We start from the raw sequence: 22532 nt of genomic DNA on the forward strand, positions 1-22532 counted from the left end.
TCACAAATAAAATCCATCTTCTGAAAAAAAAAACAACAACAGCCTTTAGGAGTCTCTAGCAGCTTCTACTCCCTCAGGGAGCAAAAGCTACATACACACTGACCCTGTTATAATGTGTCAGATAAGTTAGTAGTTAAATGCTTGAGGTTCAGTGAAGTTAGAAGGCATCACATACTCTTCACCTTGGAATCCCCACCCTCCAATTACTTCTCATTCATTAGCCAAGACTCTCAGTTACTACCTGATGAAGAAGTTTCCTTTAAAGAAAACCATTTAATGTCTGTCATTACAAAAGAATGAACACACACATTAAACAAGCATTCCTGATTTAATGCCTTCAGTGCTGGAAGAAATGAAAGATCAAAGTTTGACTCCTTGAGTTTGCTAATGTAGTTGTGGTGGACTTCTAAAACTCATACCAAGTTGCCCATGACATTGCTCAACTGCAACTTGGAGACAAGTAACTATTTGCATGCATATTCCAGGTTTGTATTTAGCACAGATTAATTAGTGGCTGAAAGAAGAGCTACACAAAAGGCAAGAATGCAAATGCAAATCATTGAAGGAAATACCAGCTTAAGTTTAAAAAGCATTAATAAACAACAAAGTACAAAAACACCCCAAAAGCTTGCTTTGCTGTTTATCAAAAAAAAAACCCCACAACCCACAAAAACCCCAGTAAACTATACGAATGCATAATATCTTCATAGTTATTAATTTCAGGCCTTTAACTACCACTGGAAAACAGCGAGTGGTCATTTTAGATTATACTTTTGCTGCTGTCAACCTCAATGTAAAATCAGGAAGCCTCTCTCTGCTGCCACTTCTTGTTAGCTGAATTAACCCTTTTGTAGTTGAGAGCTGAGAGATGTAACACAATCTGGGAACTTTTCCTCAAATGCAGTAGCTTTAAAATAACATTCTTGGCTTCTGTTATGTTTTAAATAGTTTGTCACGTGTTCATTGATATAGATCATTCATAACTCAGTAGTGATGATAACAGCAATACTAGACAGAGAGTTACCAGGAACACACTAGGAAATATGGACAGGAGACACCAGCCTAGCTGACATGCTATAGGCAAGTCTTCTCACCAGGAATTAACCTCTCTAATGGCAACAAAGTGAATTTTTTTCCTTTCCTCTCTAGAGCAGCTGAGCCTGACACACCACCTCTACTTAAAAGAGCAGTTGCTCAACTCTTATACTAGAAACAGCATTTTAAGTCCATAATCACATTGGGCTACACCCTGTCCAGAAATCCTGCAACACTGATTTACCTCAAGGAGGCTACGAACGTAACAGAAGATTGCAATCTGCACTGAGAACAGATTGGCTCAGAGACAAGATACAGAGAGGCTTTAACCTGATATGTTCCAAGTTACTTCAATTTATCATCTTCTCAGCCAGCCTAGCTCTGAAATCAGCAGGAAGATAAAAATCTCCAAAGTTATGACTTTCTGGAGTTTTAAAAACTTTAAGTCATGCTCACACACTTCTGTAGCATAACAGAAGACCTGAAGTCAGTATTACTGAGAGCTGCATTACAAAAATGGTCTGAATGAAATATCAAACTTATCAGTGAAGCAGCTGGGATAAGGAGCTTGGTGAAACAATAAAGTGAAGGAACTTCATATGGACTGAGAACAGCTCTGAAAAAAAGGATTTGGGGATGCTGGTTAATGAAAAGCTCAATATGAGCCAGCAATGTGTACCTGCAGTCCTGGATCCTAGGCTGCATCAAAAGAAGTGTGGCCAGCAGACCAAGGGAGGTGAATCTCCTCCCCTACTCCACTCTCATGAGACCCCACCTGGAGTACTGTGCCCAGTTCTAAGGCCCCTCTTCTACATAAGAAGGACATAAAGCTGTTGCAGGACCACAAAATGATCAGAGGGATGGAGCACCTCTCCACTGCAGACAGGCTGAGGGAGCTGTGGCTGTTCAGCCTGGAGAAGAGAAGGCTCCAGAGACTTAAAGCAGCCTCCCAGGACTTGAGGAGACCTACAGGAAAGCTGGGGGGAGACTTTTTACAAGGGCATGGAGTGACAGGACAAGGGGGAATGGTTTTAAACTGGAAGAGGGTAGATTTAGATTAGATACTAGGAAGAAATTCTGCAGTGTCAGGGTAGTGAGACACTGAACAGGTTGCCCAGACAAGTTGTGGCTGCCCCGTCCCTGGAAATGTTCAGGGGCAGGCTGAACAGAGCTTGTAGCAACCAGGTCTTGTGGGAGGTGTCCCTGCCCATGGTAGGGGGATTGGAACAGGATGATCTTTAAGGTCCATTCCAACCCAAACCATTCTGTGATTCTATGATATCTCACCCCAAAGCTGTGAAGACAGGGCACCCTTAGATTTTTGTTTAAAACCCTAACTACTCTGTCCATCCAAACATGCAGTCGTATTCATCTGCTGCTCACTTTATTCTTCAGTTGTTGGTTGGTATTAAACTGTTCACAGATGAGTAATTGTAAAATTAAAATGGAGGGAATGCTGTGTGGTTTAAATAATAAGTGCACTGAAATTAATTTTGCTTACAGTGCTAGTTTATTAATGAAAAAAATGCAGCTTAAGGCTTTATTTTAAATTGAAAAAAGAATATTTAATAAATATGAAAGGAACACAATTTGAGTACCTAACTTGAGAATCCCAACTGTCACCTGGAACCAACTGAATCTATGAAGTAAACTTGCTTGGTTTGGGGAATAAGCAGATACCACCAATTTAATTCTGACACAGCTACAAGGAATACCACCGTTGATACAGACTGATTTAGGAAGGCAGTCACAAGCATAGTATCAGTCACCTCAGCCTTTCAAATCCCTATTGCCTTCAATATCAATAGCATTTTAAAGAAAATAAGTAGAGTTAAGACTGCATTGAGGCTATTGTATTTAAAGTTAAGCAAGACTTTCTGTGTCACATCAGGTTAAGTTATTTCACAAATCACATATGATTAAGTGCTCTCCTGATTGCTTTATGGCAGGTGATAGGTAGTCCACAGCTCTGTTGGACTGAGTCACCAAGTTACTAACAGGACAGGTGGTTAATTCTGCAACCTCTAGCACTAGTGCTAAATCTGTAAAAGATTATGCAAAAACTTAAAAAAAAAGATGAATAAATACTCATTTAGAGCAACTTCTGCATATGAAGACATGTTTATTCTCAAACACTATCTAAACTCTAAATATATTCAAAAGCAAACAAATTGGCTCAAACCTAAATGCTCACTAATGTTTCTCTAAAATGTCTTTTAGATGTTGTAGCCAAAACTTCCAAACATGTTCATGGCAAATTTAAATATTGTAATTGACAGATTAGAAATATATAAAAGGTTTTACAATTGGTTGTAACTACAGATTAGATCAGTGTAGGATAAAAGAATCTGTCCTTTAACTCTATCCTACTGTGCAATTAGTTTTGGTGGCACTGAGCAAATCCTTGTCAGCTTTGTAGAAAACAGATCTCATTTAACTTCCACCAACCTGCCAAAGGATGCATCCCCACCACAGTGAATGAATGTTGTTTACTGGCAAAGAAAAGACAATACTGTCTAATAGAAAGTGGCTTCAGTGCTTCCATCATTTGTGGACTACCACAAGAACTATTCAGCCTGCAATGAAGCTTTACACTGGAGCTACTAGTTAATGAACATCAAGGCATGTAAGCATGCACTTTATGTAAATACTTCAGCAGAAGGTTTTCTCAAAGCAATTCTAGTTCAGCTAAGAAAGTAGGAACTGTCCTGTGATAGGAAACACCAGCTGTTTAGAGTATTTCTACTGCCATTTATAATTCTTACAGTATTACCATGCAAGATTAAATCAGAGCTGTACTTACTCAAGTAACTTGATCACATCCAGATTACCACAGTTTGGGTTTTTTCAGTGTGGTGAGGGCTGTGGGTTTTTTGGGGGACAGGAGTGCAGGAGGGCTGCTAGGACAATGCTGGAACAAACATTTTAACTACTTATACAGAACTTTCTACCAGCGTACTCTATATGCCATCAGGAGATTCTCCAGCACTGTTTCCCCCTCAGCACAAGCAGAGAAGCAAAGCAGGTGGGAAAAGGCTAAGTAAGAAGAAAAATGCCCCTGTTCTGCTCTACATGTAGCTACTCCTAGAAAGCTAAGGAGGAATTAGTTCTAATTATAAAGCACCTCAACTGAGAACAATACTTCAGTCTTCTTTGTACAAACACAGAGCAAGGCAATATCTGAGGCAGGAAAGATATACTTGCCCAGTTTGAAAGCTGAGCAAGGCTTAACTTCCTCTGCAAAGCATTTATGCAGATTTGAAATTTCCAAAGCAAAAAGACCAAAAAAAAAGGAAACCTGCAAAGATCTTTGCTATCCTTTCCTCCCATTCACCTGCAACTCAATTAAAACACAAAAAGGAGCTAAAAGGCACTCCCGAAAAACCAATCATTCCCCCAAACCACCCACATTCCCATAGCTTATTCTCTACAGAAAATGCTGTCAGAAGTTGTCCCAGTTACCAGATCTCCCTCCTTGTTGGTATCCAGACACTTACTCTTCTAAGAATGCCAGTACTATTACACTATTAGAGTCCGGTAACTTGTCACCAGTCCCTTCCATAGTCCTCCCTCTATCACTCCTTGTGCAGCAGCAGCAAAAACAGATTGAGTTTCTTTCAAGAACACATACCAACACCTCAAACCTTCAGCTTGTTCTATGCAGCACCCAGTAGATAGCCTAGTCTTCCCCAAGCAAGCCTTTAGGAATCCTTGATACATGTAGTTTCTGCTGTAACCATAAAATTGGTATTTTTACTTTATTTAATATTTTTTGCATAACATAGTAATTAAATAGGGACTTAAATGTTTTATTCTTCATTCAGAACCAGAAGCCTCAGTAACTGACTGCACAGCATATGCAGCAATCTTTAGATTTGTAGATGCTCTTTCCATCAGTTTGCTGTCACTAAGTCAAGCTACAATATTATCCAAATTAGAAAGTCTTAATTTTTCATCTTAAACCCCCAAAATGCCTCCATGAGTAACATTTTCGTGGAGATATTCCAAGCCAGTGAAACAGCTGTAAAACAAAGTAGTGACTGAACAATAAGCTATTCAGGCAAACAGAGCCACCTGCAGAACCTCAGTAATCTAGGATCTTTAATATCACAAATACACCACATGAGAAACGTTAGGATTTCTACTTACTTCCTCATTAAACAATTTGCTAGTTTCTTTTTTAATAGGATCTATAAGTTGGACCTGGCCTGCTGAGAAGCCCACTAGAAGAGACACGCTTTCTGCTGTGGCTGTTAAGTGATTGAAGTCATGGCATGTAGGTTGTGTTCCTTTGTATATCCTTTTGTCTATGGGCTTACTCAAGTCCGCGGCCTGCAAAGAGAGCAAACAGAATTAAGAGAGTTTATCAAAATGTGTGCAGATAACCAGTTCTATTTGCAAACGTTTACACTAAGCAACAATTTCTGCAGTCACAAAACGCTGCTTTAAAAGCCAGCTTTTTATTTATCAGACACCCCAGATGTTGTCAATAGGTTTATCTTCTCATATAACGCAACACTTTGTTTTGGGTTTTATTTTCTTTTTGCTAAACACTATACCTACACTAGTCCCTGCAACTACATCAAGGGACAAACCAGTGACAACTATTCAGTAACACAAAGACTCCACTGAGGCCTCAAGATCAACCTATTCCCACAAGGCTTCTCCTGCCAGAAGAGGCATTCCATCACAGAGACAAAGTATCTTCTACTTCACTAGTAGCAGCCTTCTCCAGATTGAGAAAAAACAAGTTTGGATTTTAAAAAAAAGCATATTCTCAAGCACTTGATTCTTGTACTGCTTTTGTAACAGGTACATTATGTTGGCCTCAATAATTAAATAATATCAACTAGACCCCAGGTGAGCATTTTCTAGAACACTTGCTCAAGACACTGATACTGTGATGATAAAATAAATTTTAAGACATTAAGGTACAAAGTAACTGTGCTTCTGACACCAAATAAAGTATTCAAATACAGCTCAAATAAGTGCCAACAAAACTGAGATCTTCCACATAAACAACTTAATCTCTAGAACTAAAATGTCAGAAGAATCAAGAACAGAAAAACAATTTTAAATGCTCTCAGTTGTGTAACCCTAAGTTTATCCCAGCATCACTTCTGAACAGACAACCTAATCTTTCATCATCGAGATTAAACCCCACACATTTAATATGCAAGATCATACATCAAGTTCATTTGGTGTTTTCTGTTTTTGTTTGTTTGGTTGGTTATTTTTTTTCATTCGGTTTGGTTTGTTTTTTTAAGCCCCCTATTTATTAAGTTCAGAGTCTGTAATTAGAAAGCTGTAGATACTCAACAGTATCTCAGACCTGAGATGTAGCTGTGATTTGGGACTCAAATTCTAATTTTATTGTATACATTTCCAGTATTTTTAGTCAGAGGAAATTGGGCCAGCAATAAGAAATAAAACTTCTTTGAGGAAGAGGACAAGCTTCACATGAAAGGAAATTGCACCAGAGCATTAAACCATTGAGGATGAGGTCTAAAGAGCAGCAAATCCTTGGTGTGCAAGGAGCTACACAGACAGAAACTAGACCTGTCAGTAGGGAAAAATCGTAGCTAGCTACATAGTGAGTCATATCAGGTGAGCATTTCCAAGGCAAATTTAACTCCAGGATACACCTAAGCATACATACGCAACAGCATTAATGTTGCACTTAATGTTTTGCAACATATATTATAAACCAGTTTAATCAGGTGTATGGCCTCCTAGATGAAAACTCCAAAATGAGATGATGTATTCCAGCTTCTAAAGTCAGCAGATCAAAAAGTTATTCTCCAGAGCCCAGAGATCCATTATAAGCTAAAAAAGAATATTAGAAATACCTCTTCAAGGAGAACTTAAATAGAATATAAGCTCTACTGGGAGATTGTAGGATAAGGCACACGCCTACCAAGGAGCATGCACATACAGATGTTAAACTGTAATTTGAAGCTGAAAGATCAAATTCTAGAGGCCACACAGTTATCTCTGATTTTCTAGTGATGCAGGACAAAGATATCAAGATATAACTCCCAAAATTGAGGTAGCATTTCTATCTGGAAGACTGTCCTACAGAAACATGTAGATACATCCCTTCATACTTCAATAAAAAGGCACTTAACAAGGTTAACTTATGAGACTTGAGGTTGTGTCCCCTGGACAAAAGTACCAGCAGGACATAATGCCTAAGAAGGAAGATGTTTTAAAGTAAGTAGAACTAAGTCTGAATCAGTCAACCAGACTCACCTAGCCAGCAGAAAACATGGGTATTCCCAGGTTCTCTTTCTGAATCCTCACTACCCTTTTAAGCAGCAAAGAATTAACAGGTGGGTGGCTATTTTCAGACTGGAGGTATACCTTGCTCTTCCATCTGGTTGAGGTTTTTTATCACTAGCTTTTGATTTTGTTCTTCAACAAATTTGTTATGACCGAAGTTCCCTGTCTTCTGAAATTGTGTGATAACAGATCTAGTAAGACATGAAATTCTGATAAATTAAAACTAAGCATATATTTCACTGTGCTTGCTCTAGCTGTTCTCTGGGAACCAGATGGCAGTAAAAATCTGTCTGAACTTAAATGGGAGTATAAATAAACCAGTTCAACACAGAATTAACCAGGTTTTTACTGACAGGGATGCCCCACCTTTTACTTACATGCAGCCAGTGTTTTCAGTTATAATATAGCTGTCTCATGGAGAGAAGTCAAATTTATAAGCATAAAAGTATTCTTTCAGTCTTGATTTTTCTGTTAACTGAAAAACATGGTAGAATCAACGAGCATAAAAAGCTAGGAGACATTTCTTCTGCACAGTTGGAGGTTGCTGTTTGATTTTGATAAGAACAACAAAAGCTCTTAAAAATTCAATTATGCCTGGGACTCAGCATTTCGCTAACTCACCACTAAGTCCATTTGCTGTACCTATTTTGTAGATCTGATTCTCAGAAAAGTGCTTTTACATGAGATCTAAGTCCATAACTGAAGAAAAGGACACTATCTACTGAACAAGGTGATGTCAACTTCCACCCCTCTCAGAAGAATGGTGATGTACTTTGAAAGAGAACAGAAATATCTGGGGATTAAGTGTTACCAAACACAGAGGTTAAAAGCCCAGGATCAGGCACTCTCACCTCTGTTAGAGCTGCAAGCAAGCTATTTGCATGCTTCCTGTCCCAGTTTCACTGAGATATTCTGAAAAACACTCAGAACTATTCCAGCCTGTCCATTTGAGAAACTTACTCCACTGTGGATGATTCATGATAGGAGCAAGACTTCTTAAATCATGACTGAAAGAAGGCTGGGGCACCTAATACAAGGTTAAGAATCAATGCCATCCTCCCTTCAAATAAAAATCTGTGCAAGGCATTAAAGTACATCTTAGATAATCGAGACTCTGGTATTTGCACTTTGGTCATCTGATACCCAAGTTAAAAGACAGTTCCTTCCAACATGCAGGGCAGTTCAAGCAGCTCTTGGACAAGTAAAGAAGGAATAGTGGTAATGAGGCAACAAGAACAAGAAGAATCTCACATAATGCCTGTCCAGAGGCAGTGATGCAGCTTTAAAAAAAAAATATACGTACCTTGGGCATCAACAGCTTCAAGTCCTGTCTTTAAAAACATTAAAACTCTCCAGAGAACCTTACTCATACCGAAGAAAAAAACTGACTGATTTTGCCATTAAGTGTTTTGTGATGAAACTGTGCTCTGGAAATAAATTATGAACCATGCAACTGTTTTGTGGACTTCCTAGTACCTATTTCAGCAAAATTACCCCAAATCTGCTGGAGCTGGGTGGAAGAAAACATATATAAAAAGTAAACAAAACCAAGAACACAAAACCCTAACAGTATAGCAGTTGACTATTCACCCTGAATCATGACTTCCAGCAGAAAGGCAGTCAAGTGGAAACATCTTAATTACAGCTTTAAGTACCCAAGCACTAGGAAGAAAATGGAGAAAAAAGAAATTGGTTATCCCAGTCTGAAGCAAATGTTTAAGTTTTCAGAGCCTGCTGTTTGAAATGTCTGATTAGGATGGGCATCAATAATCTTAGATCTGTAGCTCTATGTAATTCTAAGGTCAAACCCAGATTAATACCTATCCAAGATTCATTCTTCTTATGTACTATTGATCTGAGACTTTGAGCTTTCATACTAAGATTTCCTGAACAGTGAATCATATTATGTCGAGTCAGCATTTAATCATGCTCCAACAGATGCTATTTCTTCCTGTATCTTTTCTGTTTCCTAACTTACATCTGCAGCATTCTGCAAATTTTAGTTGAATGAAATGTATCATAGATGCTACGTTTCTTTCCAGACTAAAAAATATATCCGTGATGATAAAGGGAAGGAGTTATTTATTAATTTATCTCACATAAGTTCACCTGCAGTCATCAAAATGCTTCCTTCAGATACTTAGAAGTATTTTATATCACATCTGCCAGAAGACTGGTTTTCAACGGGTTATAACTATAAGTGAGATCAAGACAGAATATTAGGTCTTTAAGCCTGGAAGTAAGGGCAAGCATTTAATAAAAAATTTATTACCAAAAATCCTCTTAAGAAAATCTCTCTTGTCCAGAGAATTAACTGATCTTGAATGGTAGCTTACAGATGGCCTATGTATGTAGAGCTCTAGTGTAAAATAAGAGAAGACACATAGAACCAAGATTTTGGTTTCAACACTTTTGAAAACTCATATTTGTAAATTTCCTCAGTACTTCTGAATTCACAATTTATTACCTGTAGCTTGATATTTCTTCAATACCTTGCTGTCCATGATGGTCTTGGTCTACAAACAGAACATCTTGAGAAAGCTGTGCTTGTTATAATGCTACGCAAGTAGCATGAGAAGTCAGCTACAAGAATTATTACTAAGTGAACTTTATTGAACTTCACAGATGCTTTTTAAATGCTAGCTGAAAAAAGGAGGCAAGGTAATTCTTGCTGCAGCACTTTGCCTTACAGTATCCCCTAGGGAACAGGGCAGGGTCTTCAGGACAGCCTTGCTAGCTGTAAGTATAGGGAAAACTACACCAAGAGGCCCCTTAAAGATTGCTCTTCCTCCATGTCTGTGCTGGTGTCACTCTCTTTCCTTCAGAGCTAGCTGAAGGACAGAGAAAGCTGAGGAACATAGCAAGAAAGTTGAATTATCCTAAGCAATTTTGTAGAAGTTTCTGGTAAACTCCACTCATTGCTCCCATTCAGAAGTGTATCTACCAGAAAACTAGCTTCAATACCTCATGCTGTAAATCCCTCGCACTACTTTAGTATCAAAGGAGTAGGTTTCTAGGTGCTTGGTTTTTTTCATAAAGCCCAAATACAGCTCTCATTTAATATTAGCCATAGAATCATTTGTAGTTACTTCACTGTTGTTCCAAGCTGTTGTTCTCTCCCAGCTAACCCTTCTTTGGGCTGAAGGGTAGACTGTACCCTCAGATCTCCCTTCCAATGTGAATGTCCCTGAGTTCCTAAGTTTAGGATCAACCAAAGCAGCACACATGACCACTCCCAGCTTACTTAACAGGTCTGGTTTATCTTAAACTTCAGCAGGAAGAAAACTACGGGACAAGTTGCCTTTCCCTGTACAGAATACTGACATAGAGCAAAGGTTCTGCTTAATTTATATGAGATACACAAGAGAAAGTTCAGACCATGCTTTCTGCAACTATGAGTGCCTGAAGCTGTGAGTGCAATCAGTAATAAACTGGCTTCTACAAACATAACTGCAGGTGAGCTGACAGACTGCTCACTAATGGCCTTCACTTTCTCAGTAGAAAGTTTAACATCTAGCAAGAACTTGCATATGTCTCAGGATCTCTTCAGATTCAACAGCACAAAACTTTTCAGATAGTGTACAAGTGAACACACATTCAGGGCCACCTCAGATCCCCCTAAAAAACTTATAACCTAATTTGAAAGCTTTCAGGAACACTTACAAAAAAAGCTAAAATTCTCTTTAGGATTCTATAAAAACCCAGCAGACAATCATCATTTGTCAAGTTGCCACATTTATACATACCTGCAATAGGTTTCTTAACAAAGGGAGAGTCTCTTAAATAAGTATGATCTGCCGTTTCCACACCTGAGTGATGTGCTTTGAGGTAATGGTTGCATAATAGGTGTTTTGTGTGTATACACAGAGTAGTTTTAAGTGTGTCCTAAGCCTTGCGAGGACATTAGTACTAGGGAAATCTCAGGGGTTTATTTTGCAACACTGCATTCACTCCACTATATTAAACTCGTATTTGTAAATCTCATGAACAATATTATTTTTTAGCTTTGTTTTTAAGATTTGGCTTAACTTTCAACTCTGAATTAAAGCACCAATAGCTTAACATTCACAACAGTATGAACAATGCTAGACTTGCTGCCAACTAATGTAAGAGCAAGTATGAACAGTAAAAATAAGCATTCACCTTCCCTAGATTCCTCTTTCATAGGATCTCTTGTCTTTAACTGAAGGGATGAAAGTCTCACTGGACAACATGAAGTTTGAAAATTAAAAACTAAGAAATCAGGACAAAAACAATTACCAGGCAGGAAAATAAATCTGTTACTTCTAACATACTGCCTCAAAGACTTCCAATTAAAGTATCTCTTTACAGCTTCCTTTCTCTAGAAAGTCTCCAGAAAACGTAAATTCCTGATTCCTACCAGTTTTACTTTCATGTCTCTTAAGATTCTGATCTTCAAGACATGATCATTATTAGTTTGCTTTCCATGACATACTGGCATATCTCCTCATGTACTTCTTTTAATACATAAATATTTTTAATGATCCCACTTGAAGTTAAAAATAATTTGCATTTCTACCCACTCCCAATAAAAGCATTTCAAGATTTATTTCCCTTCAACAGAATCTTACTCTCCTGAACAACACTGTTCCTCATAAATGGGCTCCTGTACCTTTGCAGAGGGTTTTTCTGTTTTTTGTTGTTGTTGGGTTTTGTTGTTGGTTTTTTTTTTTTTGGGGGGGGGTGGGTGGGGGGTGTTTTTTGGTTTTTGGGGGTTTTTTTGGGGGGGGGGGGGTTGGGTTTGGGTTTTTTTTTTTTTTGAGTTACAAAGCACTTGATTAAATGCCAAACAGGAACACTTGAGGCATGTGACAAAGTTTCTAGGATACCGTGTAAGGAAAGTCCTGTTAGTAAAAGAAGGACACCAAGTAATTTTATTTAACCTAATTTTTTTTTAGGTGTTCCACACAATTCATCAATAACAAAGTCTAAAAGATCAATTTTGTACAAAGCTGCTAACAAATCTGTAGAGTTACTTAATATTCATTTCTCCTCTAGATTTAACTTCCACTTGGGGCCACACAAGCCATACACAACTTTTCAAAAGGGAAAACCATTATTTAACAAAATTTCAGCATTTATTCATACACCAGGCAGCTATGACCACAAACATTAAGATAAAAGCTCTAGTCCAGACAACTGGACATAAATCCATATTTAGACAAAGATCAGCCTAGTTTTCTGAAGTATCTAAAAAAACACCCAAAAAATTAATCATTGTCTGTTTCCAGAAGAGTTAATCTAAGCACTCTATCAGAGCAAATAGCATGTACTGGTTTGAAATAAATTTACATGGTATTAACTGAACCAATGTTTATATAATTACATCATAAAGAATATGCATAAAAGACTGGTTTACAACTTACCACAACAGTGTTAACTCCTTATTAGTCGTGCTATAAACCAAAATATTTATCTGGTTGCAGTATAGATAAGCACACCATACTGAAAGTTAGGTAAAGTGAAATTACCAGTCTTCCAGTAACTCCAGAAAAAGTAGCCATTTTTATTTAAAGAGTTAAAAAAACCAGAACAGTAGCCTCCCAAAAAAACCCCAAAATTCCTGCTTTGTTTGCAAATCCCCATTCACTTCACAGATGCATACAGAATCAACTTACCCTGTGCATTTCTAAATGACTGGGTAAGTGGCATTAAAGACAGACAGGAATGTTAAAACATTCAAACTATGGTAGACCAGGAAAGCTGAGAAATTGGTACAAGGTTTTGAACCTCTCCATACAAATAACAGCTGTCTTCTGAGCAGAGGACACTGCTTCTGCCTCCATCTGTTGCAACTCTGATGTCTCCTTTGGAAACTTGAAGAACTTCAACTCAACATGTCACTCATTTGGTAAAATTTACACACATGATGAGACTGCTCCTTTTGAGTGGAAGACCAAAACATACAACTCGTGGCAGTGCTGTTCAAAGAGTTGGGCCAGACAAAAAGTGCTCTATCAAACTGGTCAAAAACTCAGCACAGCTCTCCAGAGCAAGTCCTGCCCAGTCCCTGACCAGTGATCAGCATCTTTGAAAGAAACCAAACAGCCTCCTCACTCCAGGAAGCAGAGGAAGGACTCCAAATAACTCCAGCAATCTTCAGCTCTCCTATAATTAAATCAATAGAACTTCAGGGCAAAGACATGATATTGTAGCTTACTTTTCAAAAGTTGTTTTCCTATATATTTAACAAAGCTTCTATTATATCTGCAGAAAAAAAACTGTCCCTTTCCTCCCTTGGAGTACTCCAGTCTTTTCTATCACACTTTGCATAATACTGCTTTACTATGATCTAGAAAGACCACAAGAGCTTTACCTAGGTTCCTGAGCATCTAAACAATCACTCAGAAGTACACACCAAAGAACAGCTAACAAATGCAGTCATTCACAGTTCCTTTTGCAAAGTTCACCTAATTGTGGGTGTCAGCTAAGGATAACATCAATTCAGAATAAAATTGATACTTTGATTTCAGTGGTACGCACTTGGACACACTGAACCTGTAAACAGAATGGTTCAACTCAAACAACTCTGAATATAGTCACTGTATCACACACTCCCAACAGGCATGAACTGAATTAGATATTCTATTTTGGTTTAAGCAATTAGTTGCCACACACACACTCTTTTTTTTTTTAATAGGAAAGAAACTAAGGTGTGATAATCAGTATTACTGTCTCTTCCAAGTGGCCGGTTTACAGAATTGTGGCTCAAATGTAGCTCAGCCTGCTGGATAAACCCTCTCCAACAGAAACCAAATTCAGAATCACGTATGTTCTGCATGTAGTAGAGACACCTTCCTCCCCTTCTCCCCCTGCTCAGCTGTTTTTAAGGAGATACGCAAGAAAAGAGATCTCACTCTGAGGTTTTAAGTTCAAAACAATGATTCCTCAGGGCTATTAATAAACTACAGGTGACAGGTCACATTTTTATACTGGTCTCTGCTTCACTGGCTTAAAATCAAGATATAGTTTTAACAAGTTATGGCACATTCCTACTTAATAATCTGCAGACTCAGACCACAATACAAGTCTTCTTACTCCAATGCCACTGCTTCAGCAGGGCAGACACATGATCCAGAAGTTCAAGAAGTTAGCTGCATTACTGGATTACTGTTCATCCAAAGCTTCTTTCTGGAAGCCATTTAAATTGCAGATATGGAAATTTAATAACCCTTTGTGGGATTTTTTTATATTAACTACTGCATGAAAATGCAAATATTGCCGGATTTTGTTTTAACAACTAATTTCTGTTCATTATTTACTTAGATGGCTGAAGCAATACATCCTGGTAAAGTTAAATATGTGGAAAAGTGTCAGTTCTGAATTTTATCCCCCTCTGACTTTACTCAATACTTTCTTGTTCCCAGGAAGAGACTACAATACCTAACATTCCTTATATACACAGCACTTAACGATGCTTACCAGAATAAGCAGTCCCATCCTCAGTATTTCCAGTTTTCAACTATCACAATTTTAACTGTTTCTCTGAATCTTTGTAATATTTTATTTTTAGACCTCTATGAACACTTATAGATGGACTTACTGATTGATGCACTGCAATTTTATTTACTTCATTCTTGTTTCAAATATTCTTCTCCATTCCATTTCTCACAATAAAGAAAAATTAGGAATAAAAGTACTGATGGATTAAGGCAGTAATCTAGAGCAATCCCCTCCTTCTTTTTGTGCAGTGGTTCCAAACTGACTCAAAATTTCTCCTCCAGGGTGTGTCACCAAACAATTAGTGGGAACAAACACTCCTGTTCCTCCATCTAGCAGGTTTCTTAAAACTCTCTTGCCTTGACAGTTAGTCAAATTAGTCCACTTTCAATTTCTGATGCTTTTCTCCTTTTTTTTTTTTCCCCTCAAGTTACGGATCTGCTACAGAAATATAAGTTACCATATATTAAACACTGTGGGATAGAAACCTATGTGAAGTTTTGTTTATTGTGACTAATCAATGACACGGTCACTTCCCGTGGCCTCCAGGTTCTTACTTTCCTTTGAATTTAACCCTAGTGTAATATTCCAGATATTCTGACATTCTACTTTTGTTTTAACTCTGAAGTGATCAGTAAATCTTTCTTAAAGAGGTCAGCAAAAAACACAGACTAGTCTGTAATTCAGTATAACAGCTACTATTTGTAACCAGTCCCCAGCTCAGCCTTTTGGAAACTAATGAGAAGTACTTAACACCATTTCTACCTAATACTAGCTTGTCTGTTCCATCACCCCCAACACTTCATGTTCCAGTAACACCACTTCCTAGTTATCAGGACATCAAGCTGTCTTTCCCAAGAAGTGGTATGCTTTAAAGGCAGAGGCAAATTAATCACAGTTTCTCAACAATAACCTAAACTGCTTTCCCTTTGCCTCCAACACATTATCTCCAATCCAGATTATACAGTGCATAAAGTGGTGAGGTCAAGTCACATGTCAGAGCAGGTGCTCACAATCTCCATGTCACACCACAGTTCTATCCTCCATACACAGGAAGTTTTTAGATGTCTCTCTCCAGCCAGAGATGACCTTTCTGTGTAACAGATTCCCCTTTAGGGAATGAAATTCTGGAAAAGATGCAGGCAAACAGACATGTTAATTTACATTCAGAAAGAGAAAATTAAGTGCATGATTTTTATGTGAACACACCTATGGAAAACTGTACAGCCAAGTCACATGCAACAAAGTCTGATTTTTCCACAATATACAAACAGGACTGCAATGTTCACAGACAGTTCAAAGACAGCTGATTAAACATATCAAAATTAATATTAACTCTTAAAATACCACCATACAGATCTGTTACACTTACTAAGCTTTAAGAGAAACAAATATGAAAAAGTGAACAAAATGCTTCAAGATCATTAGCTTACACAAATCATTATATGTATAAAGCATTAATAATAATGACTTAGGGTGGTGAACTTGGCAGTGTTAGGATAACAGCTGGACTCATTCTTAAAGGTGTTTTCCAACTCACATGATACTATGACCAAAGACAACATAAAGGTATCATATATATGACCTAACATGCAAAAAATCAACATAGATAAATATCAGAAAATCATTACATACATATACACACACCACCTTGGTCACATCCACTAAAGAAGATGTGGCACACTGAGAATATGTCACCCTCGATTACCTAAGTAATGTAGCTGTCTGCAAGAGACTACTCTCTTTGCTAAATGCCTTTACTGTTAGAGAGAACAAACCAACAAAGAAAGCCACTTTTCCCTAATTGTGAGTATTGCCTGCTTTGTGGATAACTCCTTACTGACAATTAAGATTTGCTCGATAAAATTAGGTTTTTTAATAGTATTCCTTGGAAAACAGACTAATAAATCATAAACCACTACATTAGCTCTCCAAAGTGTTTACTTCAGTTTACAGGTTTTTCTTGTGCATCTTATTTTCCAAACTTTGGCATTAATTTCCTACTGTTTGCCATGGTAACCAAGCAGCCTGAGCCTCTACTTGAAATTCTGTTTTAACTGTTTAGTGTTGCATAGTTATCAAGATACATTAACACCCTAATGTATGCCAAAGGGTGAAGCAAGCAATTCTAATACTGGAGAAATCACTTTACTAACCATTACAAACCTCAAAAGATTGTCCTGTTGTTTAAGTTGGCGGAGTAATAAGGAAACTTCATTGGCAATGATGTGCATTAATAGCTACTAAATAAAGAGAATAAACTCAGATGTGACATGGTAATTCACTACAAAGGGAGCTACACCAGTACAGGAAGAGTCTCTATTTGACACTATCTTCTCTCTATGCATTCATTTAAGAAAAGAAAATTTGTTCATGAGTACATTTCAATGAGAAAGAAAGTTTCTGTACATTTAAGTTTGTACCCTGGTAGGAAACTTCTGGTGCAAGAGTGGCCAGCAATCCTACCCAATTCCCAGAAAAAGACCTCAAAACACTAAAATTTTATATAAAGTAAAAAATAAAAATTAGAAAAACTTGACACACCAAGACTTACTGTTTTATTTTTCAGTACCACTACCCCTATAATAAAAAGATAATAAAAGTTATAATAAATTCAAAACAAAATAATAATTCATAATAAATGAATGCACCTACTATTACCTAATGTTACCTTCAACGCTTGCTATATTATTACAGACATAGAGCCACCTCCAGTAATACCTAAACCACAAAATAACCCCACCCCAAGCTTCCCTGCAAAACTACAGAAATCCTGTCACTGTAAAACACACCATGCTCCTTTCATGACAGCTGCAAAGTCAGCTGAATGTCCATTCATTGGACTTAACTGCCTCCAGCTTCTCAATACCTTATACACCATTTCTTCTGGTTTAAGAGCCAGTAAGGTAGCCTCACTGGGTACCACACACATAGCTGGATTTGTAGCACTATAAATACATTTTCTTCATTCTGTTTATCTGGCTCAGCTCTAAGAAGCTTCTGGATGAAATGCTCTGCCTCTTCTTAAAATCTATTCTGAACTTTCCGAAGAGTCTATAGCCTGTCACACCCCAGTATTTTCATCATGCAGTTCAAATACTAGCAACAACTTACTTCAGGGATGGTCAAAGAGCAGTAAATACTTGAATGCACTGAAGCATAGATTTTAGTCTCCATTTTTGAAGAACCAAGAAAATTGTTAAAAGTTCTCTCTTTTCTTAACTACACTTGATAATTAATTTCTGAAAGGTTCACCTCATATTCATGCTTAGTTAACTGCAACTGTAAATGTTGAGAAATGAATTTACTAAGTTATACAGTTTACTATGTTTGCAGAGTCATAGCTCGAAAGAAAGTAATAGTTATCCTTCTGATCTCCTTGCTCCTTATCCTTCAGTGGATCCTTTCATTTCCTCCTACTCCTACAGTCTATTCACACTGTTGCTCACACTTAGAATCCGTCCTCTCACCTGTGTTCAATGCTGAATGAGGTACAATTCAGATGAGCTAAACAAAGACAAGATTTACCAGATGCGGGAAACAAATTAAAATAAGGAAAGTAAGTATGTAAATATCAAGTGGATTCCAAGGAAAACCGCAGTTTTCTGGCACAACTCAGCAACTATTTTAATTCAGTTAACAGGTTCAGCTTGGATACTTAAACACTTAGTAAGTTACTTTCACTGGGAAAAGGTTTAAACTGGCCTCACTCTGTAAATAGAACTGGTTAGAAAATTATATCTCATAAAGGCTACACTCATTTAAATTAGAACTGGCCTAATACTTTCATTTTTGTCCCCAAAATAAGGAACAAACTGGAAACATTACATGAATTAATGATAGCGTCATCTCCCAGTTGTTCATCTCCTCCCCATGCACACACACAAAAAAGTTACCTGACCTGTTGGACTAGTGTTCTAGTCAGTCGCACCTTCAAAGAAATTACTTCCATTTTAGCTCTAAACCCTACTTTTATTTTTTTCTCTTCTCTAAAACACAGGTAGGGTTTTGTTATGATACAGGAAAAGCACACTTTAACAATACACACACACCTGCCAACAACATCCTTTGAGGCTGACTGGATGTACTGCCGCTTCTGTTTTTTCTTTCCAGTGATAAGACATCCAAAGTATCCTTAAAATACTTCACACAAAATTAACCTCCCTGTTGAAAGACTAAAACTGCTGTGGTTTCATCACTGAAGTTGGTCAAATTTATTTTTTAACTTTAAGAATATCAAAAAACAGTAATACTCAAAAGTTGGCTCTACAACTTGACTCTCACAGCAAAAAACCCCAACACCTGCAGTCCCTTGGCAATACCCAAATCTTTTCAATTTTAACAGTGAAGCTTAACTTACAACATTCCTCTCTGTAAGGTTATTTAGAAGTATTGACACAAACAAAATACACAGAGACTTTAAACATACGAAGAACAAATAGCCGTAAGCCAGACTGATTCAGAGAATCAGTATTTTGACTAAACTTTATTAACTGATGTTCTTGAAGCTTGAAGGCTACTATATGACAATTATTAAATTTAAGCACATCGGTTTCATGTAGACTTGTCAGCAGGTAGAAGTGAAGTATAAATTAATTATAAATAAATTACTGCACAGTAACATATCCAGACAGCTCCATTATACTAAATAACATACAGCCAAGCCATGGTAGGTGGTACATTGAATTTCCAGCGGTCTACCAGTCTGGTATTTATCTGTGATATATGCCCCCACTCCCTTTTTTCAGCATGTAAGAGGAAAAGTTATTTCTTTAGGAGAGAAAAAAAAGGCAGCAGCAAAAGAGCTCAGAATTATTGTTGCTATAACAAAACAATGTTTTGGTCCAACAGTGTAAATTCATTGCTTGTAAGAAAAAATTAGCTGTTACTGAAAAGCAGTCTGAATAATTGTATCCTGCACTAGTCCTGTTGCTATAGAAACTTATTTCACTGTGACAAATAATTGTTAATCAATCTATATTTTTTTTTCATTACAAAGCTCAATAAGGGTCACACTAATGTCTGTCAAGCAAGTCAGAATTATGTCTTTCCTGGCTTCTGCTGGATTTTGCAAGCCCTACATGAATGCTGGACATTTTTGATACATTTTTTTAACTGAGCCTGTAACTCCATCATGTTGCAGCATGTTAACAAAATATTACTAGAACAAAGATCTAATTACTTTTATACTAAAAATAACATGTAAATAGCCATCATAAAAAAGAGAGGTTACATGAATAAATTATTGACCAAATGTATAAACTTATGTTCCAAAATCAGAATGAGGCCCACTGGTTTATGCTTTTTGTTGTCCTGTTTAGTGCCAAATGGATGAAATAACGTATTTGCCTTAGCTTTTGTCCTGAAATTGTTAATTTGCAATGCATCTTCCTTCTGGATCCAAAGACATTTCATAGCGACCCAACTGAACTAGGCAAAAACTGTTACAGAACAAGAATAGGAGCACAGGAAACAAGAATGAAGGACCAAATCCCCAACACAGATACACTGTAGTGAACTCAGACTTCACACAATGCATACAAAGTCTAGGATATTACCCAGTCTGCAAATCAAAATCCTGCTTCAAAAAGTTTCAGAACAAAGGCCAGCATGTTAGGAATTTCAGTACTAGCTTTCCCAATAGCTGTATTTTACAGTGAGCATAGTATTAAGATACTTTAAGTGCTGGCAGTTTCACTAGTATGGATACTATATGTGGAACAAAAAAAAATCCCCTTTTGCTTGCTATTAATCACGTTCTTTAAAAAGATTACCATGAAGGGGGTAAAAGTGTTTTAATGCTAAAAAAGTTCCACACCACTGTTTGCTTTCACAGGCTGATTTTCATCTCAAGAGTAGATGGGAGTGACCTTCTAGTGTCACCTACTGATCTTCTGGCAGACCATAGCACTGGCCATTGAGTTATTCCCGCATCTCAAGCATTTTGCTAGAGGTCCTAACAGAAGCCCACATTAGGGTACAGAACTGAACCTAGCAAGCTATTGACAGAACACTGCCCAGCTATTAAATCATCCCTCCCATTGATATGGGCACCTCATACCAGGCTGTTAGAAGTAATCACACCTTTATTCTGCACCAATACCAGCAGCGTGTCCAAATCTAAATTTTCCCTTGAATCAGCTTGCACTGGAAGCTCCACAGATGCAAGACATCTATTAATCAGAAGTGATACAAATGAAGAAAGGGTTTCAAACGACTGGAGAGAAAGCACAGAAACTGTTTTATAGCATTGTAAAACTGGACTTATCCAAGCACTGGTCTTCCTGGCATTCCCTTTTGTCTGGCTTTCTCTCATGTATAAGCAAACCCTGTATCAACCCTTAACAACAAACAAAAACCAATACACATATCAACCAGATCAATGCCAGACCAATTTTTTTTTGCAAAAAGGTTACCTATTGTTCTGAAGCTAAACCACATGCATACAGCTACACTGCAACACAGAGCTGCTAACCAACCTGCCTCTAGACTGCTGCACTAACTTGATACCAAGCACCTTGCTACTCTGACAATGAGGAACAGTATGAATCATCTTGAGCATCATTGGGGCAGCTTCACCTGGGCATCTCTGCATTTTTGACAACAGTTGCTTTCCTCATCTCTCCAGTCTCCAAGTGCTAAAATGCTCCCACGTTTAACCATCCTTGTTCAGTCTAGGGCATTTACAGAGGCTGCATTTTGGCTAAAACACAGAACCACACTTGAACAGTCATTTCACTGGCACAAAGTCTATTCTGTCAACACTGTTAGAAGGTTAGAAACTTCATACAGAACAGCATCTTAAAACTTTGCAGATGTTTGCTAATGGTATATGATATGAACAGAAGGCTGCACAAAGAAGGGACCACAGTTTCACTGCTGAGGGTGTGAAAGGCAGGCCCAGCCCCATTTGTTAAACTGATGCAAATGTAACTGGACAGTTTCCTTTAGAGGGGACAGACCATAAGATCACATTCTGAAGTAACAGCAGGACAAGAAGTCCTCCTAGACAGCTAGAAGTAACCTTTTGAGATATATAGCTAATGATATTAAACAGAAATAATTCTCTAGTCAACCCAAGCATCTTTCTTTCACAACCCCCACTGTACTTCTGAGAGTGAAAAAACTCCTCCTGGACCAAAATATCATGCTAAACAAGGTGGTGGGTGTTTGTTTCTGGTTTTTTGTCTGATTGATTTGGGGTTTTTTTTTTAGTTCTGTTTTTACAAAAAAAAAAACCCAAAAAACATTGGATAATTATCAGAAATAATAATCAGTGTAGTAATTGAACTGACACATGCAGACACATGCAGGATGGGCTACACTGGTAAGACAGGTAAAAAATACAGCATTCTGCAGGTATACATGGTATGAAACTTGAAAAGGGCTATTGCCTAACCATTCCTGCTCTCATAAATTATTTTTTAAAGATAAGACACTCCTGACATCCTAAGTGCAAACTGGTAGCTACTGAAGGTATCCAGCCAACTCTGCTGTTAAAGACTTTGAAAAAAAAAAACCACCTCTAGAGATACTTTCATTTAAAAGGAAAGTCTGTAAAATAAATCCAACTGTTTGCCATACAGTTCTTAGCAGAAAAGAAACTAAAGTAGAAATCTGAAAGAAAATGAAAACTAAGATTCTATCCATGGCTTCAAAATACAGTGTTACAGTTCATTTTTAGAGGTAGTATTTGCCATACAGACCACTAAATTATGCAGATCCAAACTATAGTTTAAATCTTACAAACATGA

General features: G+C 37.5%; 1 protein-coding gene across 13 annotated transcripts in view; it reads right to left on the reverse strand.

The window, feature by feature from the left end:
• WDR20 (WD repeat domain 20) overlaps positions 1-22532 on the reverse strand; it is a 45623-nt gene that overhangs the window by 13826 nt on the left and 9265 nt on the right. For 6 of the 13 annotated variants that reach the window (XR_011726214.1, XR_011726213.1, XM_071745556.1 and 3 more), the window contains exon 2: positions 5185-5367. Coding sequence is in view for 8 of the 13 variants with exons in the window: in XM_071745556.1 (XP_071601657.1) it covers positions 5185-5367 (183 nt within the window). In the remaining 5 variants the exon portion in view is untranslated. The other 7 variants (XM_071745559.1, XM_071745555.1, XM_071745561.1 and 4 more) reach the window with 7 other exon arrangements.

Source organism: Heliangelus exortis, chromosome 5 (genome assembly GCF_036169615.1).
Source record: "Heliangelus exortis chromosome 5, bHelExo1.hap1, whole genome shotgun sequence".
Classification (NCBI taxonomy): Eukaryota; Metazoa; Chordata; class Aves; order Apodiformes; family Trochilidae; genus Heliangelus; species Heliangelus exortis.